This window comes from Amia ocellicauda, chromosome 7 (genome assembly GCF_036373705.1).
Source record: "Amia ocellicauda isolate fAmiCal2 chromosome 7, fAmiCal2.hap1, whole genome shotgun sequence".
NCBI lineage: Eukaryota > Metazoa > Chordata > Actinopteri > Amiiformes > Amiidae > Amia > Amia ocellicauda.
In genome coordinates, this window is record NC_089856.1 from 38523820 (window position 1) to 38548229 (window position 24410).

The following is a 24410-nucleotide window of genomic DNA, read 5'->3' on the forward strand; positions in this document are numbered from 1 at the left end:
TCAACCGCGAGAGGACAACTCCACAGTGTCTAAAACTAGAGCAGCTGCGAGAGCATTTTCAGGGTGTTCTCTCGCAGATATTTTCTTGATTTAATACAGCGAAAATGTTACCACTCCCACTGTATTGTTGGGCGGGATTAATTACAACTTTAACCAGATGCTAATAGCAAACTACACAACTGTACATCATGGGTTTTACATTACAAAATAGAATAGAGTAGCATCTAACTAAACATTAAAGCACACAGTTGTGTAGTTTTCTAGTAGCGGCTGTGTGAAAGGTGTGTTTTATTGTCACAGAGGGTGCCAAGTCTCTGTGATTCTTTATTTTTCTTATTGCACTTTTACTGTTATTATTGTTTATTTGATTTAATTCCTGTTATTCACTGATTGAGTTCTTCACTAATTGTATTGATTGATTCATTTTTCACTTAAACGGGACTGTGATCACCAATGCGGCGCACCTGTATCACTGAGCAACACCCCGTCCTTCACTCATGGCCACTGCACCAGTTACCACTCAGCATAGGATAAAGGCTGCCCTGGCCAGAACAAAGGAGAATGATGGACTGGTGAGAGCACACAACGTTGGACAGTGGACTGGTGCCAGATCACTGCGTACGAGACTGTATCATTGAGATTATTATTCCTCTCTATTTTCTCCTCCGTTTATATCTCTTTTAATGTGAATATAGTGGGCATTGTCTGGGCTTAGTTTTATTTGGGATTTTAGTATAGTTTATTTTCTATATTTTAGCGTTTGTATAGGTTTGCCCAGTTAATTAAAGGCAATTTTAATTGTGAAAAGAAATAATTGAGGGGACTGACAGACTTTGTGCCCTGCTAGTTGCCCCTGCACTACATTGTGACATTTTATTTAATTAGAATAAAACGGTTCTTATCTACTGGTGGTGTATGTCCTGGGATCTTCCCAAACCTGCATGGGGAATTAGCTGAGTGGTAGTGAGTCCCCACCTCGCGTAACTAAATTGGGATGGCATAGCAGACTACATCGGACCCGGTGTTCACTGCCACTCTTGACATTCTCTCGCCTTGTGCAAGAAAGGAGCTGCGAGAAGGTCGTTTTGCGGCGCAATTCAGGTCAGATTTAATACCGCGATAGTTTAGCAGCACGATTTCCTTTCGCAGTCATGCCGCTAATGCTTCTGCGACTTGCAGCTCGAACATTTGATTTAATCCTGCCCTATGTCACTTGAAAACTATAAAATGCATCATAGACTACTACATAACTACTCTAACATTGAATATGGACTAACTATTGGAATGTTCTAATTACCACAAGAAGTATTCACGTATAGGGACTCTTATGAACTAAGAAAAAGTGCTTTTAATTTACTATCAGCATATAATTAAAACAAAAGTTCATCATTGCATTTGGTTTCTTTTTGATCTGGCTTTTATCCCTCGATAGACAGATTCAAACATGTGTTGCTGAAATCCTGAGCTAAGTATTTAGCAGAGAATTGATACTGTAAGTTGATGCCAGAGATGCAAACAAGATATGTGTTTGTGTATTTGGTTTATGTTTAAAAGTGCTGTATTAGGTGGATCTCTTGTTGAGATCTTTGGAGAACATTCTTATATAAAATGTTACTTTAGTATTTTCAATACATTACATAACTGTATGTTTGAGTCGGTTTCTCATTCCACATAAAATCTTGCACTATTAAAGGAAATAATTTATTCTTAGGCCTAAAGGTCATCTCCCCTACAGGTAATAAAAAACATGCAACAGTTCACAAATCTGTGTGTCATCCTTGTGTAAATTACAACTTTAAAAATACATATTGTATGATGGACTACTACACTGCTACTCTTACATTGAATATGGATTTTTATGTATTGGTATATTCAAAATATCACAAGAAGTACTGCATCATACAGACTTTAGTAACATGTTTTTAATTGCCTCATTTTCAATTAAAACAAAAGATCATAATAGCACTTTGTTTTTGCATGTTTTTGATCTGTTTTTTTTCTCCCTAGGCAGATTCAAAGATTGGATTTACCTCTGAGAATTAAAGCTCTAGTTAGACTAAGACATTCCCTTCATTTACTCCAAGCACCTGTGACTTGCAGTGCAGTATATAAACACAGCAATTCTGTGCATTTTGACTCTTAACAGAGGGATTACTTTGAAATGCTATTCTTGGCAGAGATAGTATTCATTGCTCTCTTCATCAGAGCGGAGAAGCCTGTCTGCCGACCACAAGGAGCAATAGAGTCCCCTCTCATTGAACAGGATGGAGATATTATAATAGGAGGCATATTCACATTACATAACAACATAATATTTAATAATCCAACATTTGAAAGTATCCCAGGAGACATAAAATGCAAAGAGTAAGTATACAACTTTTACTTTCATGTTTGTTTTATTATTAAGAAATTGAAGTGTATGGATTATTATAATTATTCTTATGTATTTGTTGTTATAGTCCATACATTAAAGAATATCATTCAGTCCTGGCTATGATCTTTGCCATTGAAGAAATAAATAACAGTACAGAGATTCTTCCTGATGTGTCCCTGGGATTTAAGATATATGATGCATGTGATTCTGTAACTATGGGGATAAGGGCAGCAATAACTTTAATGAATTGGCAAGAAGACGCAATTGAATCAGACCAGTCCTGCAACAAATCACAGACAGTTCCTGCAATAATAGGACATAATGGTTCCCCAGCATCAATTGGAATTGCAACAACTGTGGGACCATTTCATATACCAGTGGTGAGAAATGTGTTATTTTGTTCTCCTTTATAAAATGAAAACAATATTATGGGATCAATATGAGCAAACAACAATACAAATACAACAAACATAACTTTTTAAGTAATAAGATATTGTTACATTTGATTAATTCTTTTCAACATCACATATGTTAATAAGCATCTCCAAACCTCCATACATAGACATATAAATACAAAAATTAAGACATGACAGTAATTGAAAGTCATTTATCTAATCTATTGATTTTCTGCCATGTAGGTGAGTCATTTTTCTACGTGTGCATGCCTCAGTGACAGAAACAAATTCCCCACCTTTTTCAGAACCATCCCCAGTGACTACCATAAAAGCAGAGCCCTGGCTCAGCTCGTGAAGCACTTTGGATGGACCTGGGTTGGGGCCATCAGGAGTGACAATGATTATGGCAACAATGCGATGGATACTTTTGTAAAAACTGCCCAGCAGGAAGGGATATGCATTGAATATTCAGAGGCCATTGGTGGAACTCATTCGCATAGGAAATTTGTTGAAATTGTGAACATTATGAAAAAATCCTCTTCTAAAGTTATTGTTGTCTTTGTATCTTATACACATATGGATTTTTTGGTAAAGGAATTGATAATTCAAAATGTCACAGGCTTCCAGTGGGTGGGCAGTATGTCTGGGATTTCAGACAGGTATCTTGGATCAAAAGAACGTTATAAAATATTAGGTGGGGCTATTGGGTTTGCTGTTAAGAATGCGGATATACCAGGACTGAAAGACTTTCTACTGAGTGTCCGTCCATCTGATACCCCTGGAGATGCTACTTTCAAAAGACTTTGGGAAAGTGATTTCAAATGTACTCTGACTGCTCAAGAGAATTATGCTACTGATAACCTGTGTACAGGGCAGGAGAATGAACTAAATAATGAGTACAGTGATGTATCGGATCTCTCCATAGCAATTAATGCATATAAAGCAGTGTATGCTGTAGCACATTCACTGCATGCTCTGATTACATGCAAAGATGACCAAGGGACATTTCATGATAAGAAGTGTACAAAGAAAAATATAGAACCATTACAGGTAAGTTAAAGCCTTATAATTTGTTATTGAGAGTAATGATATATATAAAATTCATATTGCTAAAAACCTGTTTTCATCCAGATACTCCAATACTTGAAAAAAGTCAATTTTACTACCAGGAATGGAGAAAGGGTCTTTTTTGATGAAAATGGGGACCCAGCAGCACAATTTGCATTAGTGAACTGGCAGCTTAACAAGGAGGGAATCGCCACATTTGAAATGGTTGGTCTGTATGATGCCTCTTTACCAGAAGGACAGCAAACTGTAATGAACAATGTGAGCATAGTGTGGTCAAATAACCAACATAAGGTAGGGTCTACTTCTAATTAACGTTTTAAATAGAGTTCACCACCTGTAATGAATTTCAAATGATCATCTATTTCAATAAACCTTTGATACCACACAAATATTGACTGGCATGACTTGGAGCTAATGCTTCCTATAGTGCTTGTAAATATAAGGATCAATGGAAATGCATCTCCAAATCCATTTAAAGTAAACAGAAAATCTAATAAATTTCCTCCTTGCAATAAATTGACACAAAAATATTCCAAGTCAGATCTATTGAACTTGCTTTGGCCTCGAGCATTTCCGGAATAAATCATCTGCAAATATTTTTTGTTAAATAAGTCTATTCAGGTTAAATTGTATCTCCCTTCTTTAATTACAACACTTATTTTATAAGCTTTTCTAAAAATATAGTGTATTGACAACAGGTACTAAACACTGCTAAATGAAACCATGTGGGCTAGGTTTCATCATACATCAAACGTTTGGTAATCAGCAGTTTTAACCTGTCAACATTATAACTGTATTTAAGACTTGCAGACAAGACTGTTTTTATCTAATGAACCTATGGGGTTATATCCGAATTCACATTGTATTGGATCAAGTTATATCAGGGTAGAGGTATATGTACAGCTCTGGAAAAAATTAAGAGACCACTGCAAATGTACCAGTTTCTCTGGTTTTACTACTTATAGGTATGTGTTTGGGTTAAACGAACATTTTTGTTTCAATCTATAAACTACTGACAACATTTCTCCCAAATTCAAAATAAAAATATGAATGGAATGGCTGCCATACATGTAGAGATGCTGATTTAAGAAAAAAAATGCAGAGTTCTCTTAATTTTTTCCAGAGCTGTATATAACATAATACCACCACTCTCTAGGTGCCAAAGTCAGTCTGCAGTGAGAGCTGCCTCCCAGGGACTCGTAAGGCAATTGTCAAAGGAAAGCCAATCTGCTGCTTTGACTGCATTCCATGTGCTGAGGGAGAATTCAGTAATACAACAGGTGAGTAGATAAAAGATGTGTTTAGTTTTTTCTTTCTTCTTAAATATAAACAATGTATATGTAAATATGACATACAGAATAAATATTGTGTATGTAATCAATGCAAGTCCTTTACACTGAGACCTCACTGACATGTACACTATGTTTATACTTATTGATTCAATATAGTTCCTGCAATTTACCTAGCATATTAAGAGCCATACCACCTATCATAGTGTATAATTGAATAAGACAAAATATGTATTCAGTTAAACTACTGGTTATCATTTTTTCAGATTCCAGTGATTGTTCGAAGTGCCCTGTGGAGTTCAGCTCAAACCAACAAAGAAATCTATGCATCTTAAAGAAAGTAGAATTTCTCACATTTGAAGAAATCATGGGGATATTGTTAGTTATATTGTCCTTGACTGGAGCCTGTCTATCAATAATTATAGCATTAATATTCTATAAATACAGACACACTCCAATAGTCAGAGCCAATAACTCTGAGCTCAGTTTCCTCCTGCTCTTCTCATTAACTCTGTGTTTCCTTTGCTCTATTACTTTCATTGGCCAGCCCTCTGAGTGGTCCTGTATGTTGCGCCACACAGCATTTGGCATCACATTTGTCCTGTGCATCTCTTGTGTTCTGGGGAAAACAATAGTGGTGTTAATGGCCTTCAGGGCTACACTGCCAGGCAATAATATTATGAAATGGTTTGGGCCCACACAGCAGAGGTTAAGTGTTCTTGTTTTCACACTCATACAGGTCCTGATTTGTGTCCTTTGGTTGACAATTTCACCTCCATTTCCTCATAAAAACACACAATACTACAAAGAAAAAATCATTCTCGAGTGTGATGTAGGATCAGCAGTGGGGTTTTATGCTGTGTTAGGGTATATTGGATTCCTGTCAGCCATGTGCTTTGTGCTGGCTTTTCTGGCTCGTAATCTGCCTGATAACTTCAATGAAGCCAAATTCATCACATTCAGCATGCTCATATTCTGTGCAGTCTGGGTCACATTTATCCCAGCTTATATCAGCTCTCCTGGGAAGTTCACAGTAGCAGTGGAGATATTCGCAATTTTGGCTTCCAGTTTTGGGTTGCTTTCTTGTATTTTTTTCCCCAAATGTTACATTATGTTATTAAAACCAGAAAAAAATACCAAAAAACATTTGATTGGTAAAATGCATTCAAAGTCACTTTAATAAACAACTCTAAAGGTTTTCCGTTCTGTGTAATTATTTTCATTGATCATTACACAACATATTTTGAAAGGAAATGTCAGTACATATTTGTTTAATAGTACCACATCAATACTTCTGCTCATTATAGAAGTACATTATTTTCAGTATCTCAAATGTCAATACGCATCTTTAAACTTCCATACATACACATATAAATAGAAAAAATAAGACATGACAGGAATTCAAGGTCATTTATTATTTTTCTTCCATATAGGTGAGTCAGTATGCTATGTGTTCATGCCTCAGTGACAGAAACAAGTTCCCCACCTTTTTCAGAACCATCCTCTGTGACTACCATCAAAGCAGAGCCCTGGCTCAGCTCGTGAAGCACTTTGGATGGACCTGGGTTGGGGCCATCAGGAGTGACAATGATTATGGCAACAATGGGATGGATACTTTTATAAAAACTGCCCAGCAGGAGGGAATTTGCATTAATTATTCAGACGACATTTACAAAACTTATTCTCATAGGAAATTTGTTGAAATTGTGAACACTATAAAAAATCCTCTTCTACAGTTATTGTTTCCTTTGCATCTTATATAGATGTTATTTCTCCCTAGACAGATTGAAACAATCTATCTCTGAGAATGAATGTCTTTGTGAGACAAGATGTTTCCTTCAATGTATTCCAACCACCTGCGACTTGAAATACTACTCTTGGCAGAGATAGTATTCATTGCTGGCTTTGCTCTTATTGCATCTAACATTAAAGATGAAGGCCCCAATATTCAATATTCAAATATCACAATATATCACAACTCACTCACAATATGTGTGCCTAGGGAAAAAAAATGGGATTTGGCACAAAAAGAGAGATAATCAAACATAGAGAGGAATTTCTAAAAGATGTGCCTTGTTGACTTTTGCTAGCCCGATAAATCTAATTTGCTCAGTCTGCATACATGCTGGGGCAGCATGGTGGCACAGTGGTTAGTGCCACTACCTCACAGCTCCAAGGGTCCCAGGCTCAAGCCCCAGCTGGGGATACCTGTCTGTGTAGAGCTCGCATGTTCTCCCCATGTCCATGTGGGTTTCCTCTGGGCACTCTGGTTTCCTCTCACCATCCAAAGACATGCAGGTTAGATTAATTGGCCAAGCCAAATTGCCCTGTAGGTATGTCTGTGTGTGTATGAGTGTGTCGCCTGGCATCCTGGTCATGGGTGTATTCCTGCCTTGCACCCTATGCCTGCCAGGATCAGGCAGTTTCAAAGATGGATGGAGGCATACATGCTATTATTTCTAATGGTAGTATTAATATAAAACATTATATAGTTACTACATGTTCTTCAGTTACCTACTAGCACAGCTAGATGCAGGCCAACAGCAGGCTCTACCAATACAAAAAATATATACACCAAGCTCAACCATTTTATGACAAATGTGGGTGAAATATATTAACATCCTATCCTATCCTGCCTTTGTCATTGGAGTGCTGTTACGCCTAACTTGGTTATCAGCAGTTCACATTCCTTTCTTGCAATGTATTATCTGTAAATTACTCATGAGTATTATTATTCATGAGTAATGATTATAATACTGATGAGATGGGAAGGCTTAGTTTAGAATGTCAATTAAATCACTGCTGGTTATAAAATGTCAAACCCCTTGTGGGTATGTCCCAGAGGGGGTATAAAAGCTTTGTACTACCTCAAAACTTTTGGAGAACAGTGTCATGCTAGCCTAAAATCCTTTGAGTTCTGTGTTGCACTGTTTCTCCCGTGCATATAATAAATTCTGATTAGAACTCCCAACTCTAAAACTTTCTTCCACCACACAGGATTTTCAGCTGCTTCCATTTCTACTGTTTTGAATTTTAAAAGGTATGCTTCTGCAACTCATACTGATCTCTATATTGATAAAATCCCTACTTTTTAATTCATGATTTTGCAACATATTGTTGTATTGTATTAGTAAACTATAATATATCTTATTGATATTGTGTTGGTTTTTGCACTCCCTTCACTCTCCCACTACTGCATTTGTGTGTTTTATGTTACGTTCCTCTTATCCCCTTACATCAGCCACTTGGGGTCGTAACATAATTGGGGGCTCGTCCGGGAGTTCTATTCTTTCCCGTAGTTGCACGCAAACATTGATAGTGTTTGTGTGGGTGTTGTGCTGTGCAGGTGGTGCATTTATATTATTGGTATTGGTTTTTGCGGTGTATTTTGTCACGGTTATGGCCAGTTTTGATTTAAGTGCTTTTCTGAGTGTCCCGTCTCTGGATCAGCTTGATGTGTGTCGCAAGGCTGATTTATATGCTATAGCAGATCACTTCTGTTTCACAGTTCCGATGAACATTGTTAAAGCTCAGCTTAGACAGATCGTCATGGATAAGTTGGTGGAAGGGCAAGTGCTCGTTGTGCCTCCGGTGTTCCCTGATCCTGTCCGTGTCCCTGATCCTGCCTCTGCCCCGGTCACCCCGGTGATACGCACGACGGCCCCGGCGGCGCGGCCCGTGCCCGGTCTGAAGGAGAGTGCGTGCAGCGCGAAGGCCGATAATACGGGGGCGGAATGCGGAGGCATACGCTGCCGTAGAGGCCAAGGCTCCGGTGACAATGCCACACTTTGGGTTCTCTCCCCTGAGTTTTCTGGGTCCGCGGCAAGCAGTAGACTAAAGATCCGTCTGGCATGTCTTCATCTAGAGGCGCAGGACAGGGAATGGAAGGCTGAACATAATCTGCGGCTGGAGATCCGCAAGATGGAAATCGAGGCAGAGAAAGAGGTACAACTGCGGAAGCTTGAACTGGAGGCGACGTCCCTGCAGCTGGCACTGCGGGGCAGGCACTTTCTCCGGTAGCCTGTCCTGGGTCTTCTCCACCAGCTCATCCCGCTGACACCTTTGATGTAAGTAAGTAAAGAAGGGGGGGAAAAATCACCCCATCCTGCGGATATTACTGCGGGTTTTAACCACATGTATGTTTATACAGATATCATTGAACACCAATTAGTGGGTGACACTTATGCCCCACTTCTAAAAAAGGGGAAGAAGGCAAGTTTGTTACACTGTTATATGATAAGCCTCACTATGTCCCCTTGAGCATGGATTAATTTGATACAATCAGCATTGAAATAAAGACTGACCAGAACGAACATGTCACATTCGCATACGGCAAGTTGATAGTGAAGTTGCATTTCCGACCGGTTAGATACAACCACTTTTAAATCATGGTGATTGTTAAAAACTATGGAGACCCGCACATGTATAGGAACTACTACAAGTATCAGGTGGGTAACGGCCTCCCCGGTTCCGCCGGGATGCTGGTACAATATGGTGCGGGGGTAGCGGGTATATTTAGAGCATTATTCAGAAAAGCAATGCCTTTTCTGAGACGCGGATTAGATATTGTCAAACCACATGTTAGATCGGCTGCCACAAACATAGCTAAAGATGTGGTCGGGCAGGTTACAAGTGCGGTGGCCAGTAGAATAAATGCTCCGAAACAGGAGGGCTCGGGACTAATGTATATCAGGAAAGGCATTAAAAGGAAAACAACCACACCACTGGGGCTCACAGGACCCCCGGCCCCTGTTAAAAGAAGGGCTGTACGGAAGAAACACAATCATAAGAGAAACGGGCCAGTAAGAAGAGGAGCTCCAGGCAACAACATCGCGGGATATATTTTAAACATGGCTTTCGTTCACTGCAGTTCTGGGGAGTGCACCAAATATGAACTGGACCTTTTTCAGCTTGCCCCCATACAGACGAGCATCGAAAAGAGCTTCTATGTGGAGGTGCCGCCCCTCACAGCGCTCTCTGACAGTGCCCCACTGGAATTTTACATCACTGGAAACGGAGAAGACTATCTAGACCTGAACAACACCGTCATCTATCTGACTTGCAAGATAACTAGGCATGATGGCACCGAACTGGCCCTGGATGATCGGGTGAGCCTGGTAAATTACCCCGTGGCCTCCCTTTTTGAGCCAGGTCGACATCACAATCGGGGACAGACTTATTAGCCAGAGCAACAACTGTTATCCGTACAGAGCTATTATAGAATCCATTCTCAACTACAATGAAAGCACTTTGAACACACAGTACTCAGCAGGCCTTTTTGTCAAAGACACTGCCGGCCAGCATGAAGTAACCGCACTGAACGGGGCAAACCTGGGGTTCAAAAATAGAGCTGCCTATACAGCAGGAAGCCGAAAACTAGAATTGTTGGGGTGTATTCATGCAGACATGTTTTTTCAAGACAAATTAATGCTGAACGGCGTAGATATAAAAATTAAACTCACCCGTAACAGAGAAGCATTCTGTCTCATGAGGAACGCTGAGGATTTCAAGCTGTCGGTTCTCTCAGCAGCTCTGTTTGTCAAGAGGGTCCGGTTGGCCCCCGCTGTCAGGCTGGGTCATGCCGATGCACTGCAGGTGGCTAATGCAAAATACCCTGTAGATCGGGTTCAGATTAAAGTGTTCAGTCTGGCCAGAGGAAGCCGGGTGTGCAACCAGGAAAATTTGTTTCTGGGCCAATTGCCTTAAATAATAGTAATTGGTTTTGTGGATAACGCAGCATTCAGTGGTGACGTTACACAAAACCCCTTCAACTTTAAACATTGTGATATTAATTTCCTGTCCCTGTATGCAGATGGGGAGCAGATCCCCACTAAACCGCTACAACCGGACTTCGCAAATGATAACTGTGTCCGGGAGTACTTTAACCTGGTGGAAACAGCCGGAAAGCGCCTCAAAGACAAGCCTCTGGTAGTGGACCATAAGGAGTTTGCCAGAGGTTACACACTCTTTGCATTCAACCTGAGTCCGGATCAAGAGTGCACTATTCGCTCATAAAAACAGGGAACCTGAGAGCAGAAATTCGTTTTGCCCAGCCATTACCAACCACCGTGAACATGATAGTGTATGCGGTTTTTGATAACATTGTTAAAATTAACATGAGATGCCAAGTGCTTTATGACTACAGCTGAAAAGGAAAAAACTATTGATTTGTACCTTTCACTAAACGGGCCATGGATACCAAACAACTTTTTGCCATCATGACTAAGGACATTTACACAAGAGACTATTTTCTGGGGGTGTTTCCATCTGATAAGCTCCACAAACGATCACGAGTCCCAAATAGGAGGCCAGTCTGTCTCATCATTAACACCCACCCCCACGACCGACCCGGGGAGCACTGGCTTGCTATCTATCTAGGAGGAGATGGGAAGGCTGAATTCTTTGATTCTTATGGATTCCCTCCCAATGCTCCTTTTTTCCCTAAATCAATCATGCATTTTTTTAAACACAAATGCCTTGTTAACCATGTATAACAGTAACCAGTTGCAAGATGCTTTGTCCACAACATGTGGAAACCATTGTGTGTATTTTTTACAACAGCGTTGTAAAGGTTTAGCTTATAATCAGATATTGGATTTGTATTCTGAAGATTTAATTAGTAATGACAACATGGTAATGCAGTTTGTTACAAGTTATAACAGGAGAACGAGACCTATGTATTTGTTTAAGCTTCATGTAAATAAATTGTCAGATGTGTAACCGAATGTATGATTTTAGGATCTGTCATAATTGCTAAACCAGTCATGAACAGAAATGAGCAATGTTAGAACTATGTATGAATAACGCTATATATGTATAGTGCCTGTTAATGAAATTTGTAATTATCATATATGTAATGCCTATTAACCAGATAATAAAATATTATATACACAATAAGTACGGTTTTACCTAGTTAATAAATTCACACATACAAACACCATTGTTTATCACACGTTACATTTTTATTCATCTCGATTATCACAAAAAATATAAAAAACAACAATTAAACACCACTGACAATTGTTATTTGGTATACAAACACAATAATAATAATAATAATAATAATAATAATAATAATAATAATAATAATAATAATAATAATAATAATAAAAATATATTTTTTTAATTATCAGAATCACACAATAATTAAACATTTTATGGATAACAACAACTTATGTATTTCTATAAACTATATATAAGCAAACACCCCACCAAAATAATAATAAAAAAACGTATTATTTTTTACAGAGATAACCATGGTAATTTCCCAAATAGTCTGCGTCTTTTTGCGGGGTGGTCTCTCTGTGGAGTTTCGGGTGGGGCGACAGCCCCTTCCAGTGAGATAAACTCTGGATCAGGAGTAATAGGATATCTATCTCTAGTAGGAAACTTTTTTAGTTTCTTCAATAACTCCCGGTTAACTCTGTTGGACAAAACAGAACCGGAGATATTAATCTCGGCCATAGCAGTCATAAAACTCCCCCAACCTTTCCAGTGTGTGCTGCTGTGTGACAGCCCTAACCAGATCTATCACATGAGACCCGCGGATAGGAGTCCGCTTGTACACAAACTCCCCATTCTCGTTCCATGAAGTTACAGCATTGTTGGATACCATTCTCTTAAGTAATATTTCGGCATTTTTCTTTTGCCTCTGTGGTATAGCCTCTAAAATATCATCAAAAACAGGCTCTGTATGTGTTATTTCACCCGGGGTGTCCGTATCAGGCATCTGCAAAGTTAACACGGCCTTTTCTGATTCAAGTACCTCTGCAACACTTGTGCATAGCGTTTAGCTTTCTCATATTCACCCAAATGAGAGCTTTGCAGAATATCTTTCATTTCCCCATCCAATTTATAGGTGGCTATTTTTCGGATGTCGTGCTCATCTGGAAAGTCCTCTTTAATTCTGTCCATCTGTTTCTGCGGAACTAAATACATTTTTTTCTGTAAACTGCATTTTTTTTTTTAACTTGGCCAGTAAGCTGGTGATGAGGAGTAGGGCAATACTTAGAAAATTACCGATAAACCCCCCAGACTGGTTCAATAGATTTCTCTTTCTCTTAACAGACACGGTCTTTTTACTAAGAGTTTTTATAATGTTCCCACTTTTCTTGAGTTTCCGAAATTGTTTAGCGCTCAAGCGGATGTTTCCTTTCAGTGTATTTAGTGCAATTTCTGACACGGCCTGCACCAGGTCGCTCCCCGCGGCGCACAGAATGGCCTTCCTCTGTTGCGGGGCGGCTTTAAGCAGCAGCTGCAGGACAACCAGGTTTCTCTTCATGCGCGGTGACATACTGACAGCCAGAGTCACAGACCGCAAATGCGCTCAAAGCTGGAAAACCAGAGTCTTTTACTTTCTTTGTTTTTTATACACATAAACCACCAGGGTGTCAGGGGGGAAAAGACCCGTCCTTAAACGTTATTCATCAGGGGTCTTTGACATGAGATCGACAAATAAGTATCCGAAAGACTTCTTGGTGGCATCTTCAAAAGCTTCCAAAAAATATTGAGATTTGCCTGGATACATCTGTCGCGCTAATGTGCTGGTCTGGAGGCAGCTCACTTGTCAATTGACCCAGATAATCTCCTAACTTGGGGTCCCACTAGCCTGGCCTGCTTACATAAATGATTGAATCAGTGTCATAATACAAACAGCGATCTTGTAATGCATCCAGATGAGAGTACAGTTCTAACCTAGCATAGGCGATGGTGAAACTGGCGATACAAATATTTACATTTGAAAGCTGTGTGTAGTGCTCTTTTGCCCGTTTCCAGGTGACACAGGCGCAGTCATCATCAATAAAATCACAAGACGAGACCTCGTGGTATGGGGCAAACACGTATTTAAATAATTTGTTGGGGTCTCTCACAATACTGGTGTTTTGTAAATCGGTTCGCTGTCCAAATTTTCCCCATAAAGAATTCAAAAACAATTTTGAAATCTGTCTTTTGGCCGGATTCTTAGTGATGTTGAAATAATCTAAGTGTACCCCCTCTCGGTCATAATACTCTCTGATGTAGCATTCGAGGTCTGTGTCATTTTTGCACCACTCTGAGGTCTGTGTCATTTTTGCACCACTCTGGATAGCCTGAGGCCTCTTGTTTGCCTTTTAAATGCGTTTTAATATAGTCACTAAACAACGTGTTGGATGAGTGCTTAAAGTGCAAGATCTCGTATATTTCTGCTATTCTGTAGCCCTTATCTACAGCCGCCAGCAGCTCGGGCGTGCACCAGACACCAGACACCAGACACCTCTCTCCTCCTCGCTGTGTGTGCAGGGGGGGCCCTGCTGGGTGTCAGCACACGTCCCACAGAATGTAAAGAACAGTTTTTTACCAACTCTGGTCGGTAACACCGGGAAAAACAACCTTCTAGGAGGGTAAACTTTGACTTTTGCGAGCCCAAAGTAATTTTGTAAATCTTCAAAGCCCTCGCATATTATATCTGGGTGACCAACAGGGTACAATTTGGTTATATTCACGAAAGGGTAGAGACTGGTAAAATCATAGTATCGGACCTCCTCACCAGGCTTTGGTTGATAATACAGGGTTACGGCATTAGTCCTACCACCGAACAGAGACTCTCTGGGGTCTAAAGGTGCCGGTAACCGGGCTTCAGAAATAAAAGCGCTAACATCCAGATTTTCATTCTGCATTGCCACCCAATCGTGTTCCCACATCACTTTGACATCAAACCCGTGTAATTTTAAGAATTCGGTTTTATACATTGTCTTTTGATATAACCAACCAAATGTTGTGTGTGTGACGCTGTTAAAGTCATTTTCACTATAACATCTATCACAACCGTGAAAAAAACAGCCGTGGTACTCAAATGCCGTGTTCACTCCATTTATTACTGCGAAATCGTCTAGATAGTACGGGCCATATTTCTCTCACCAGCCGGCTTTAGTGCGTGTTGTATACTGATGTTGTCGGTGTGTTCAGTATACATGAGCCACTGAATAGTGGGGGTCGAGAAGCGCTTTTTCTGGCTGTGATAATTCTCATGCGGCACTAATGCTATGGTCTGCGGTCTGAGAAACATGTACCGGTACATTGTCATACACACTGAAGCGATGGTGATGTACTGAAACGGGTCAAGACTAACTTTAATCAGGTCTGAATCAGGGTCTGCTGGACACTTCAGACGTATCTGCTCTGTCATACTTAAGATCTCATCCCTAAATATCGTGCAAGCTTGTCTCAGTATGTCCACATCCTGTCTACAGTAGCGTTTCAATTCATCTTGGAAATTAAATTCAGAGTGTTTGTGCCCGTCATACCATTCCTGAAACTCTGCTTTATCAGCACCTATCATGTAGTCTACCCCGTAAAATTGTTCAGCGGGTAAGGGTCCTACATAATTTTGGTTTGCAACAGTATTAAAAAAGTGTGGGAAATGTCCTTTCGCACCCTCAAACCCCATTGCTTTTGGCATATTACTCAGTTTCATAGACAGGAAATTTAATGAATCAATGAACCTAATGTTCAGAGCGGTCACTGTCATACACATAATTTTACCACCTTGTGTGATTAAGTTTATATCTATCTTTTCACGTATGAGCTCTCTAATGACCAAGTAGTTATCATAGCCTTTACCATTGTGTGAAATAAAAGTGTAGTTTTTAAAACACGTGTCGATGAAACATTTCACAAAGTCAGATAAGCAAGAATCCCCATAAAACTCCCATGTGCGTTTGTTGTTTATGTGTGAGGCATAAACATAATTTGGGATATGTGTCCCTGTTTCTTGCATGCATTCAAAATCAATGAAAATGTTTTTTTGATTGTTTGGGGATGTTTATTACATTCATATAGCATAAATGAATGTCCGGTGTCTGGATAACAGTTTTACAGCGCGGACATAGTGTGTGTTATCGGGAGAAAAGTCCGGCACTGTGTACAGTAAAAGTGTTACACACAAGTGATCTCTTTGGTCGCTGCTTTAGCCTTGTGTCTCCTGAGTCACGTACTGCCCCTGCAGAATATTTTACATAAACTGCATCTGGTGATGGTCTCTTTAACCTCAAAACAGTGGGGGTCTAAACACGCTCTGCACCGGCTCCGGCAGCTGTGACTATTTTTATGCCCATATACCGCATGGCAATAATCACAGAAATAGCTAGCACCTATAAATGTTCTGATGTTTAAAATCCCATAGTAATGCTGCTCGTGAAGTAACACAAACAGGACTTTAGAATTTATAGGTGTAGGCCCGGTAGTAAAATATTCCCACCCATTTTCATGGTACAATACTTTGATAATGACCCCCAATAGTCATTCAAATGCCTGAATATCTGCAAAAAAATTTTTTTCTGAATTGAAAACCCTAGCTGACTATGCATTCGTTTGGCACCATCTAACATTTCGGAATCTGTGCATTCTTTACCCTTCCACAAACGGTACACACTGGCAGCAAAACATAAATTGTTACCTTGGTTTTTGAAATCAAAGAGACAAGGCCTTTTTTTGTCTATTATTTTACTAAATAAAATACCTTTTAAACGCCTCCGCGCACCACCACCACCTTGCATATTTCTAATCCCGGTGACCGTTATTCGCAAACTCCCATCTGTTAGAATTTCGGTGTGAGTTTGTAGTAAATTAGCTATGCTCTCTAAGACATCTGCAGCATTCAGCTCCCCCAAATTTCGCCTCCTCGAATAGAAAGGATTATTTAATGACCCCGAGCTCAGTCTAAGCTGTACAAAATCATTAGGACCCACATTGTGTGATATTTCATTTAGCAACCCTTGCACAGCTCCATGCACAATACGGACAGCATCCGTATAAGATTCTACCAGATCCAGGTTCACAAACCTGAATTCTTCATAAAACTCCATAACCCGAAACCTATTAATTTCTCGGTCATAGCGACGAATAATCTCCAAAAACACCCAAGGAGGTTTCCCGCCAATGCCATCCTCGGCCATTTGTTCATCATTTTCATTATTCATCTCTAACATTGCAGCATCACCACCCCCGTTCTGATTATCATTGTTATTAGCTACTGATGCTAGTTCATTAGATACATCCTGATCTATATATTCCTGAATTTCCAAGTCTGGTTGATCATTATTATTACCACCCAGTGCTAGTTCGTTAGATACATCCTGATCTATATATTCCTGAGAGAGTGTGCAACAGTGTCTGTGACCGTGCTAATTGTGACACATTTGTTCTAAATTTAAGCCTACGCAGCATTCTTTTCGCAGCATTAATTTTATTTCTCATTACCCCCCTAATTACACAAGCAGACTGACCGTTTTTGTGTTTCTCCTTTTTCATTGTTTGTCAATTGTTGTTTTCAGAATTGGTTGTTTTTTGTAACAACACTTCTAGATCTTTCAGAGAGACTGATTGATTCACAGTGTCACCATTCATCAAACTCTCATCAGAAACGGGGCAATTCCCTATTTGTTTTAACAAATTTGTCAAAATATGTATTTTGCCGTGAGCGGTGTTTAACGCCTCCACAAGCTGAACACCAGGGCCCTAGAATCACCAGGATGATTGATCACATTTCATCTCAGTATCCCCACTAGTGGTGGCTTTAACCGTGTTTTTACCCCGTTTACCTCTTTTTACAGTAGCGGAGCCTGGTTGGTTCACTTTCACACATTGCACCCCCACATCGGTAGTGTCGTGTGCCACCCGGTTTGTCTTACTCAGGGCTTTTCTGGGCGCTGTGTTTTCCCTTTGTGTGCCTGGTGGCTGTCTCCCCCACTGTAGAACGGACCTCCCCTTATCAGCACAATCGGATCTCTTCAGCTGTTTACCACTTGACACGCCTCTCAAGCAGGGCAATGCAGGGTGTGCAGCATTTTTAGCTATAATAAAACAAACATGTCAATTACACTTTATCCAGTGACTTTTCACTACATTTCGAAAAAGTAAAAAATATAATAATAATAATAATAATAATAATAACATATTTAAAAAACGGTGAATGTTACACACCTCCATTCAAAGTTTGCTCTGTGACTTGGGGTGGGTGGGGGAGTGCGTAGTTATGCAGGTTAAACACGGTCTCGTTGACAACTGTCAAATCAAAAAACAAACATTGGCCCCATAAATTTACACATTATTATGTTTTAGAAGATGTAATTAATTCATAATATGTAACAACTTGTTCTATGGTATACCATGAAATCTGAATAAAACGGGGACATTAAACACATTGCTTTGGCCGACCTTCAGAACACGTGTCTCCTGCGGTTTGGAAGGCGCTGTTCGGGACGTAGGCATTAGGGGTTGTGAGTTCCACTCTCCGTGGTGCCCCGCGGGGTGCTCGGCCTGACAGTCTCAGATCTGTTATTCTGTGCTGTAATATCTCGGTTCTCTCCAAGACCGGTGTTTCACCTTAAATTATACAAACCATGAACTATGCATGATATACTAACACTTTTAAACCTAACTCTATTACTATAAAAAACATTCTTACCATCAATACATGATAACGCATTTACTAGCTCTTCCTCATCAAATGTACCCCAATCAGATACCATTATGAAGAGTATGTCCCTTCATATATTATATCGGCTGTGTAAAATTAACTGCTTGGAGCGGCTTATTTATGGGGGTGCAAAATGGTATTTCATAATTTTTCTAAGAATCACACAAAATTGTATTCCACATAGCATACCAGGAAACCACCAAAACTGTCGTTCTCATTACAGAATTCAGTTGGGGGCCGTATGTTGGGGGTGTCTATTTCACTCCGATAAAGTTTATCTCCCACAGACATCTGTATCTATGCGTGCTATGGTCATGGTCTCACGTTAAAAACAACATGTACACACTGGGTGAGGTGACCGTTTGAAGAGATAAATTGTTATCACATATTTGTTCTGGACATGAGCCTAATGGGTACAGATGCTGGCGGTACCCAGGTGGCCCCATACACGCACCCAACTCCGCCCACACTCCTCCTCCTCTGTAGAGCCACTCCCCCCCATTTACCCACGTGTCCCCATACACACAACCCAACTCCGCCCACACTCCTCCTCTGTAGAGCCGCTGCCCACCATTTACAGTATAAAGACCCCGCTGGTAAACACAGAAAACATGTCACCCCATTCAGGACAGAACAGGTCTGTGGTAACCGGTGGAAACCCCCATAGCGCACTATGGCTACAACAGCTAAGAAGACACCCCCTAGCGACCACGCTGCTGATGAAGATGCGGGGGCGCCTAACACAAAATTAAGACGGATGGAAGACATGGACCCAAAAGAGGTAGCACTTTATTTTACTTTAAAAATATGTTTAGAATATTATTATTAATTTTAAACTTATGCCGGTGTTTACATGCTGTTATGGTGTATGTGTGTATATATGAATTTCAATGAAAAGTTATTTTAAATGCATGTTTTCTTCTTTGTATGTTTATCAATAGACATGTGTAGGAATTCCTCCCCTGAGTCCTGGTGAAGCTGCCCAGATGTCTGATGAAGATGAAGGAGTTAGCACTGTTGATGAAGGTGCAGTGGGGTCTAACACAAAATCAAGACGGGTGGAAGACAGGGACCCAAAAGAGGTAGCACTTTATTTTACTTTAAAAATATGTTTAGAATATTATTATTAATTTTAAACTTATGCCGGTGTTTACATGCTGTTAGGGTGTAAGTGTGTATATATGAATTTCAATGAAAAGTTAATCTAAATGCTTGTTTTCTTCTTTGTATGTTTATCAAAAGAGTGGTGTCAGCGCTCCTCCTCCGAGCCCCAGGGATGCTCTACCAATGTCTGATGAAGACGAAGGTGTCAACACTGGTGATGAGTCTGAAGATGATGACAAGGACCATGAACATGGCAGTGAGGATAAAACCTCAGACACTGACGGTGGAGTCGGTCCATCAACGGAAAGAGAGGTAAATATAGAGGTCCTACAACTGTGTATAGTCGTGTACTTCTTTACTTACCAACACTCATTACAGTTTTAAGTGTTATTTTCTTTTCTCTTCATTAGAATAATGGAGTACCTGACACCAGTGATATTGATTCCTCTGTCAACTCTTTAAGACCCCGAACAAGATTGAACATTGCATGCTTCTGTTCTTGCCTTGCTAGAGCCCACAAGAGTTTTGATTCAGACAGGGAAGTTGCGAGATATAATTGTAAAAACTATGATGATCATGTAACACTAGTTATGACACACACCATAAAGGGGAGTATCGCACTAGTGTTACAACATTGTATAGGCCGTGAATTAGTTGATAAGTGTGAGGCCTGTCTGATAGGTGACCCCAGCCAAGCACAGCATCTCTGTCTAACTTTAGATCACGAGCAAGGGAGTGTCTGGAGTAGTGTCGCTCTTATATGTGACAAAATAAGTGTCACCCACTTGCTAAATGTTGTGTTATGTGTTGCACGTGCCCTATGTGGGCTATGCATCACCAGACAGACTGAGAAAGAAGTGAAATCTCTTTTGCATAGCTTAGAAACATGCACTCTACCTTCGAGATGGTTCAGTGACTTGTTGGAAAGTGTAGATGAGCAAGTGATACAATTAGTTGAGAAGGTTATAAATAACAAGCCTTATAAGATGTTTTACAAACATGCATAAAATACTGTTTGTGTGTGCTGTACATTTTTTGTGCAATAAGACATTATATTTTTTTTTTTCAGAGAAAGAAAACTGCTGCCATGGGGTTACGTATACGTATGTTTGAGGAATCTCTGCTTGAAGATACCATCCTCACTCTAATAGCTCACAAGTTTGGTGATTTGTATGATACTGGTAATCCTAATGTGACATTGCTAGTTCAGGATATTGTGAAAACAGTGGATGCCCTCCCCAACATGCTCAAGAGAATGCTGTATAAAGATCCACGGCCTGGTGTACCTGCTTTTACAGCTGTTCAAAAAGTTCTCCAGAGTTCTTTTGGAAACACCATCCCTATCATGACCAAGTCCAATTTCTACACTGTGCGAGACAAAATAGCAATGATCTGTGTTGCTGCCCTTGCAAATAAGCAGGTTGAGGGTGTTGCTTGTGCAGTACAGTTCAGCTGTTTCTTCCTGTCTGCTGTAGGAGTTGGGCATGGGAGATCATTGGTCACCCATGTCAGTATCTAAGCTCACTGTCTACTTCTGACCTGATACCATGTTGTCATGTTTAGATTGGTCACAATAAAAAGACTGTCATTGTTTTTTTCATTTTACTTAAACAGTTTCATAAAACATTGTAACCTAATATATATGTGTGTATTTAAAACTTGTATTTTTTAATTTACTAAAACAGGTTCATACAACAATATAACCTTAAAAACACAGTTTATGCTATTAAACATTACACCTTCACACCAGCAGGGTGAGGTACCCACGGACCCTCACCATGATGGATGTCACACTAGCAAAATGGCTACCATCTTACCAGATGACCTATGACCTTACAAATGGCTGCCATCTTACCAGATGACCTATGACCTATGGTTAGCGGAATTTTCAAAGTGGGGGTGCGGCCTACACTGCCGGTGCAAGGTGTCACCTTCATATTGGGGAATGATATTGCTGGAGGTAAAGTGCTGCCTGTATTGGAAGTGTTGGATTGTCCGGACACTTAGTCAGATGATTTGTCCCAGAGCTTCCCTAGCGTGTGCTGTCACCCGTGCTCAGTCCCGAAGGTTCGGTGACGTGATCGACCTGTCAGACTCGGTTCTTGCCCCAGGGTTTGTAAATGGTAGTTTGAGCTCCCCCTTGTGTCCAAATGAATCCAATGTGGGAGAATTGCTTGCTGAAACGAATGTCACCCGTGAACAGCTTGTTGTCTCACAGCAGGCAGATTCCAGGCTTACTAAGTGTTTTTCTGCCGCTGTTGCTCCAGAGGGAGTTATCAAGGAAAACGTGGCTTATTTTGTTGATGACGGTCTCCTAATATGTAAGTGGACCTGTGTCATTGGAGATAATGATTCGGCTGCGGTGTATCAAATCGTTGTCCCCACTTCCTATCATCTGCATGTTTTATCACTTGCTCATGATTACCCGTGGTCTGGTCATTTAGGGATCACGAAAAAATATGACCGGGTTCTTCGGGATTTCTTTTGCCCAGGGTTGAAGGCAGATGTGGCACAGTTCTTCTGTACATGTCATATATGTCAAACTGTCGGTAAACCTAATCAGGTAATTCCTCCTTCTCCTCTATGTCCTATCCCTGTCCTGGGGGAACCATTTGAGCATGTATTGGTAAACTGTGTAGGACTGTTACCAAAATCTAAGTCTGGCAACCAGTTTTTGCTTACAATTATATGTATTGCTACCCGATATCCCGAGGCTATTCCACTACGTAGAATTACAGCTCTGTCTGTTGTAAACGCCCTAATTAAGTTATTTTCTACATCTGGGCTCCCGAAAATTCTACAGACAGACCAAGGCACACATTTTCTCTCTAATGTGTTCAAGCAGGATTTACAGTCCCTCTCTATTGTACACCGCGTCTCTAGTGCATATCATCCAGAATCACAAGGTGTGCTAGAGCGTTGGCATCAGACACTTAAATCTATGCTGCACAAATTTTGCCTCGAGTCAGAGAGAGAATGGGATGAAGGTGTTCCCCTTGCTTTGTTCGCTATACGTGAAACAGTGCAAGAGTCGCTGGGTTTTAGTCCTGCTGATTTAGTCTTCGGTCACAGTGTTCGAGGTCCCCTGAAGGTGTTGAAGGATCAGTTACTGACCACTGACTCCTCCACACCCACAAATGTGCTGGATTATGTTAGTTGTTTTCATGAGCGGTTACACAAGGTGTGCGCTCTAGCAAGAGACTCCCTTTCCTCTTCACAGAGGTAAATGAAACGTCACTATGATGAGCACGCTGTCACACGTTCTCTACAGCCAGGTGACCAGGTTCTGGTTTTGTTGCCTATTCCAGGGTCCTCCCTCTCTGCCCGGTTTTCAGGTCCATACCTGGTTGATAAAAAGTTAAGTGACACTCATGTGGTTCGAACTCCTGACCGCAGACGCCAGTCTCGAGTGTGCCACATTAACATGTTAAAGTTATATCACTCGAGACTGAACCCTCCAGTAAAGTCGTCAGAGAAGATTGCAGAGCCCGATGTCTGCTCTGCTGTCCCAGTCTCTGTGGTTGACACTATGGAGGTTAGTTTTGGTGATGAGGATGGCTTGGTGTTGCGAAACACTCCTCAGCAGTGCGCTTGGTTGCTTAATTCTGAAATGTTGCTGGTCTTCCCTTCCCAATTAGACCATCTCCCTAGTGAGCAAAGAGAGGACATTATGGAATTAATCCAGGATTTCCCCTGTCTTTTCGGTGATGTCCCCACTCGCACTACAGTTTTGGAACACAATTTAAACGTGGGAAATGCTGCTCCTATTAAACAACATGCCTATCGCGTTAATTCTACCAAAAGGGACGTCATGAAACAGGAGGTAGCATATCTGCTTGAAAATGACCTTGCTATGCCGAGTTCTAGTCCCTGGAGTTCCCCTTGTATTTTGGTCCCTAAACCCAACGGTACCTTCCGATTTTGTACAGATTACCGGATGGTGAATGCCGTGACTGTCCCAGATTCGTTCCCGTTACCAAGATTAGATGATTGCATAGATAAGGTTGGCTCCGCCATCTTTGTTAGTAAACTGGATCTCCTGCAAGGTTATTGGCAAGTACCATTAACCCCTCGTGCCTCCGAGATCTCTGCTTTCGTGACCCCAGATAACTTTCTGCAGTACTCTGTCATGCCCTTCGGCATGCGCAACACTCCTGCCACTTTTCAGCGTTTGGGAAATTTAATCTTGTCTGACGTTCAACACTGTGATGCATATCTGGATGACTTAGTTGTTTATTAATCCGACTGGTCGTCTCATATCATGACGTTATGATCTGTATTTGAGCGTTTAGCCCAGGCGTCATTAACACACAACCTGGATAAATGTGAATTTGGAAAAGCTACGGTTTCCTACCTTGGCAAACAGGTTGGCCACGGTCAGGTGCGTCCACTGGACACCAAGGTAACTGCTATTGTCTCCTTTCCCACGCCTACGACCCGGCGCGAGTTGCGGCGTTTTCTAGGCATGGCGGGCTACTATCGTAGTTTTTGCAGAAACTTTTCTGCGGTAGTCGTTCCACTCACCAGTCTCCTTAGTCCCTCGTCTGCATTTGTTTGGTCCGATGAATGCCAGGATGCCTTTGAACAGGCTAAAGCACTCCTGTGCAGTACTCCTGTTCTCGCTGCCCCTGACTTTGGACGTCCTTTCAAGTTGGAGGTGGATGCGAGTGCTTGAGGAGCGGGTGCTGTCCTGTTACAGGGGGGTGGTGATGGTGTTGATCACC

General features: G+C 40.9%; 1 protein-coding gene and 1 long non-coding RNA gene across 2 annotated transcripts; both read left to right on the top strand.

The window, feature by feature from the left end:
• Positions 1 to 497: 497 nt before the first annotated feature.
• Positions 498 to 6306, top strand: LOC136753916 (extracellular calcium-sensing receptor-like). Its single transcript, XM_066710297.1, has 3 exons — positions 498 to 572; positions 4994 to 5117; positions 5393 to 6306. Exons 1-3 carry the CDS (start codon positions 498 to 500, stop codon positions 6304 to 6306), a joined length of 1113 nt encoding a protein of 370 aa, XP_066566394.1.
• A 13218-nt stretch (positions 6307 to 19524) lies between these two features.
• On the top strand, positions 19525 to 21241 carry LOC136753411 (uncharacterized). The gene is made up of 3 exons (XR_010817427.1): positions 19525 to 19664; positions 19825 to 19998; positions 20756 to 21241. It is a non-coding gene; the product is annotated as an uncharacterized LOC136753411 (long non-coding RNA).
• Positions 21242 to 24410: the final 3169 nt, after the last annotated feature.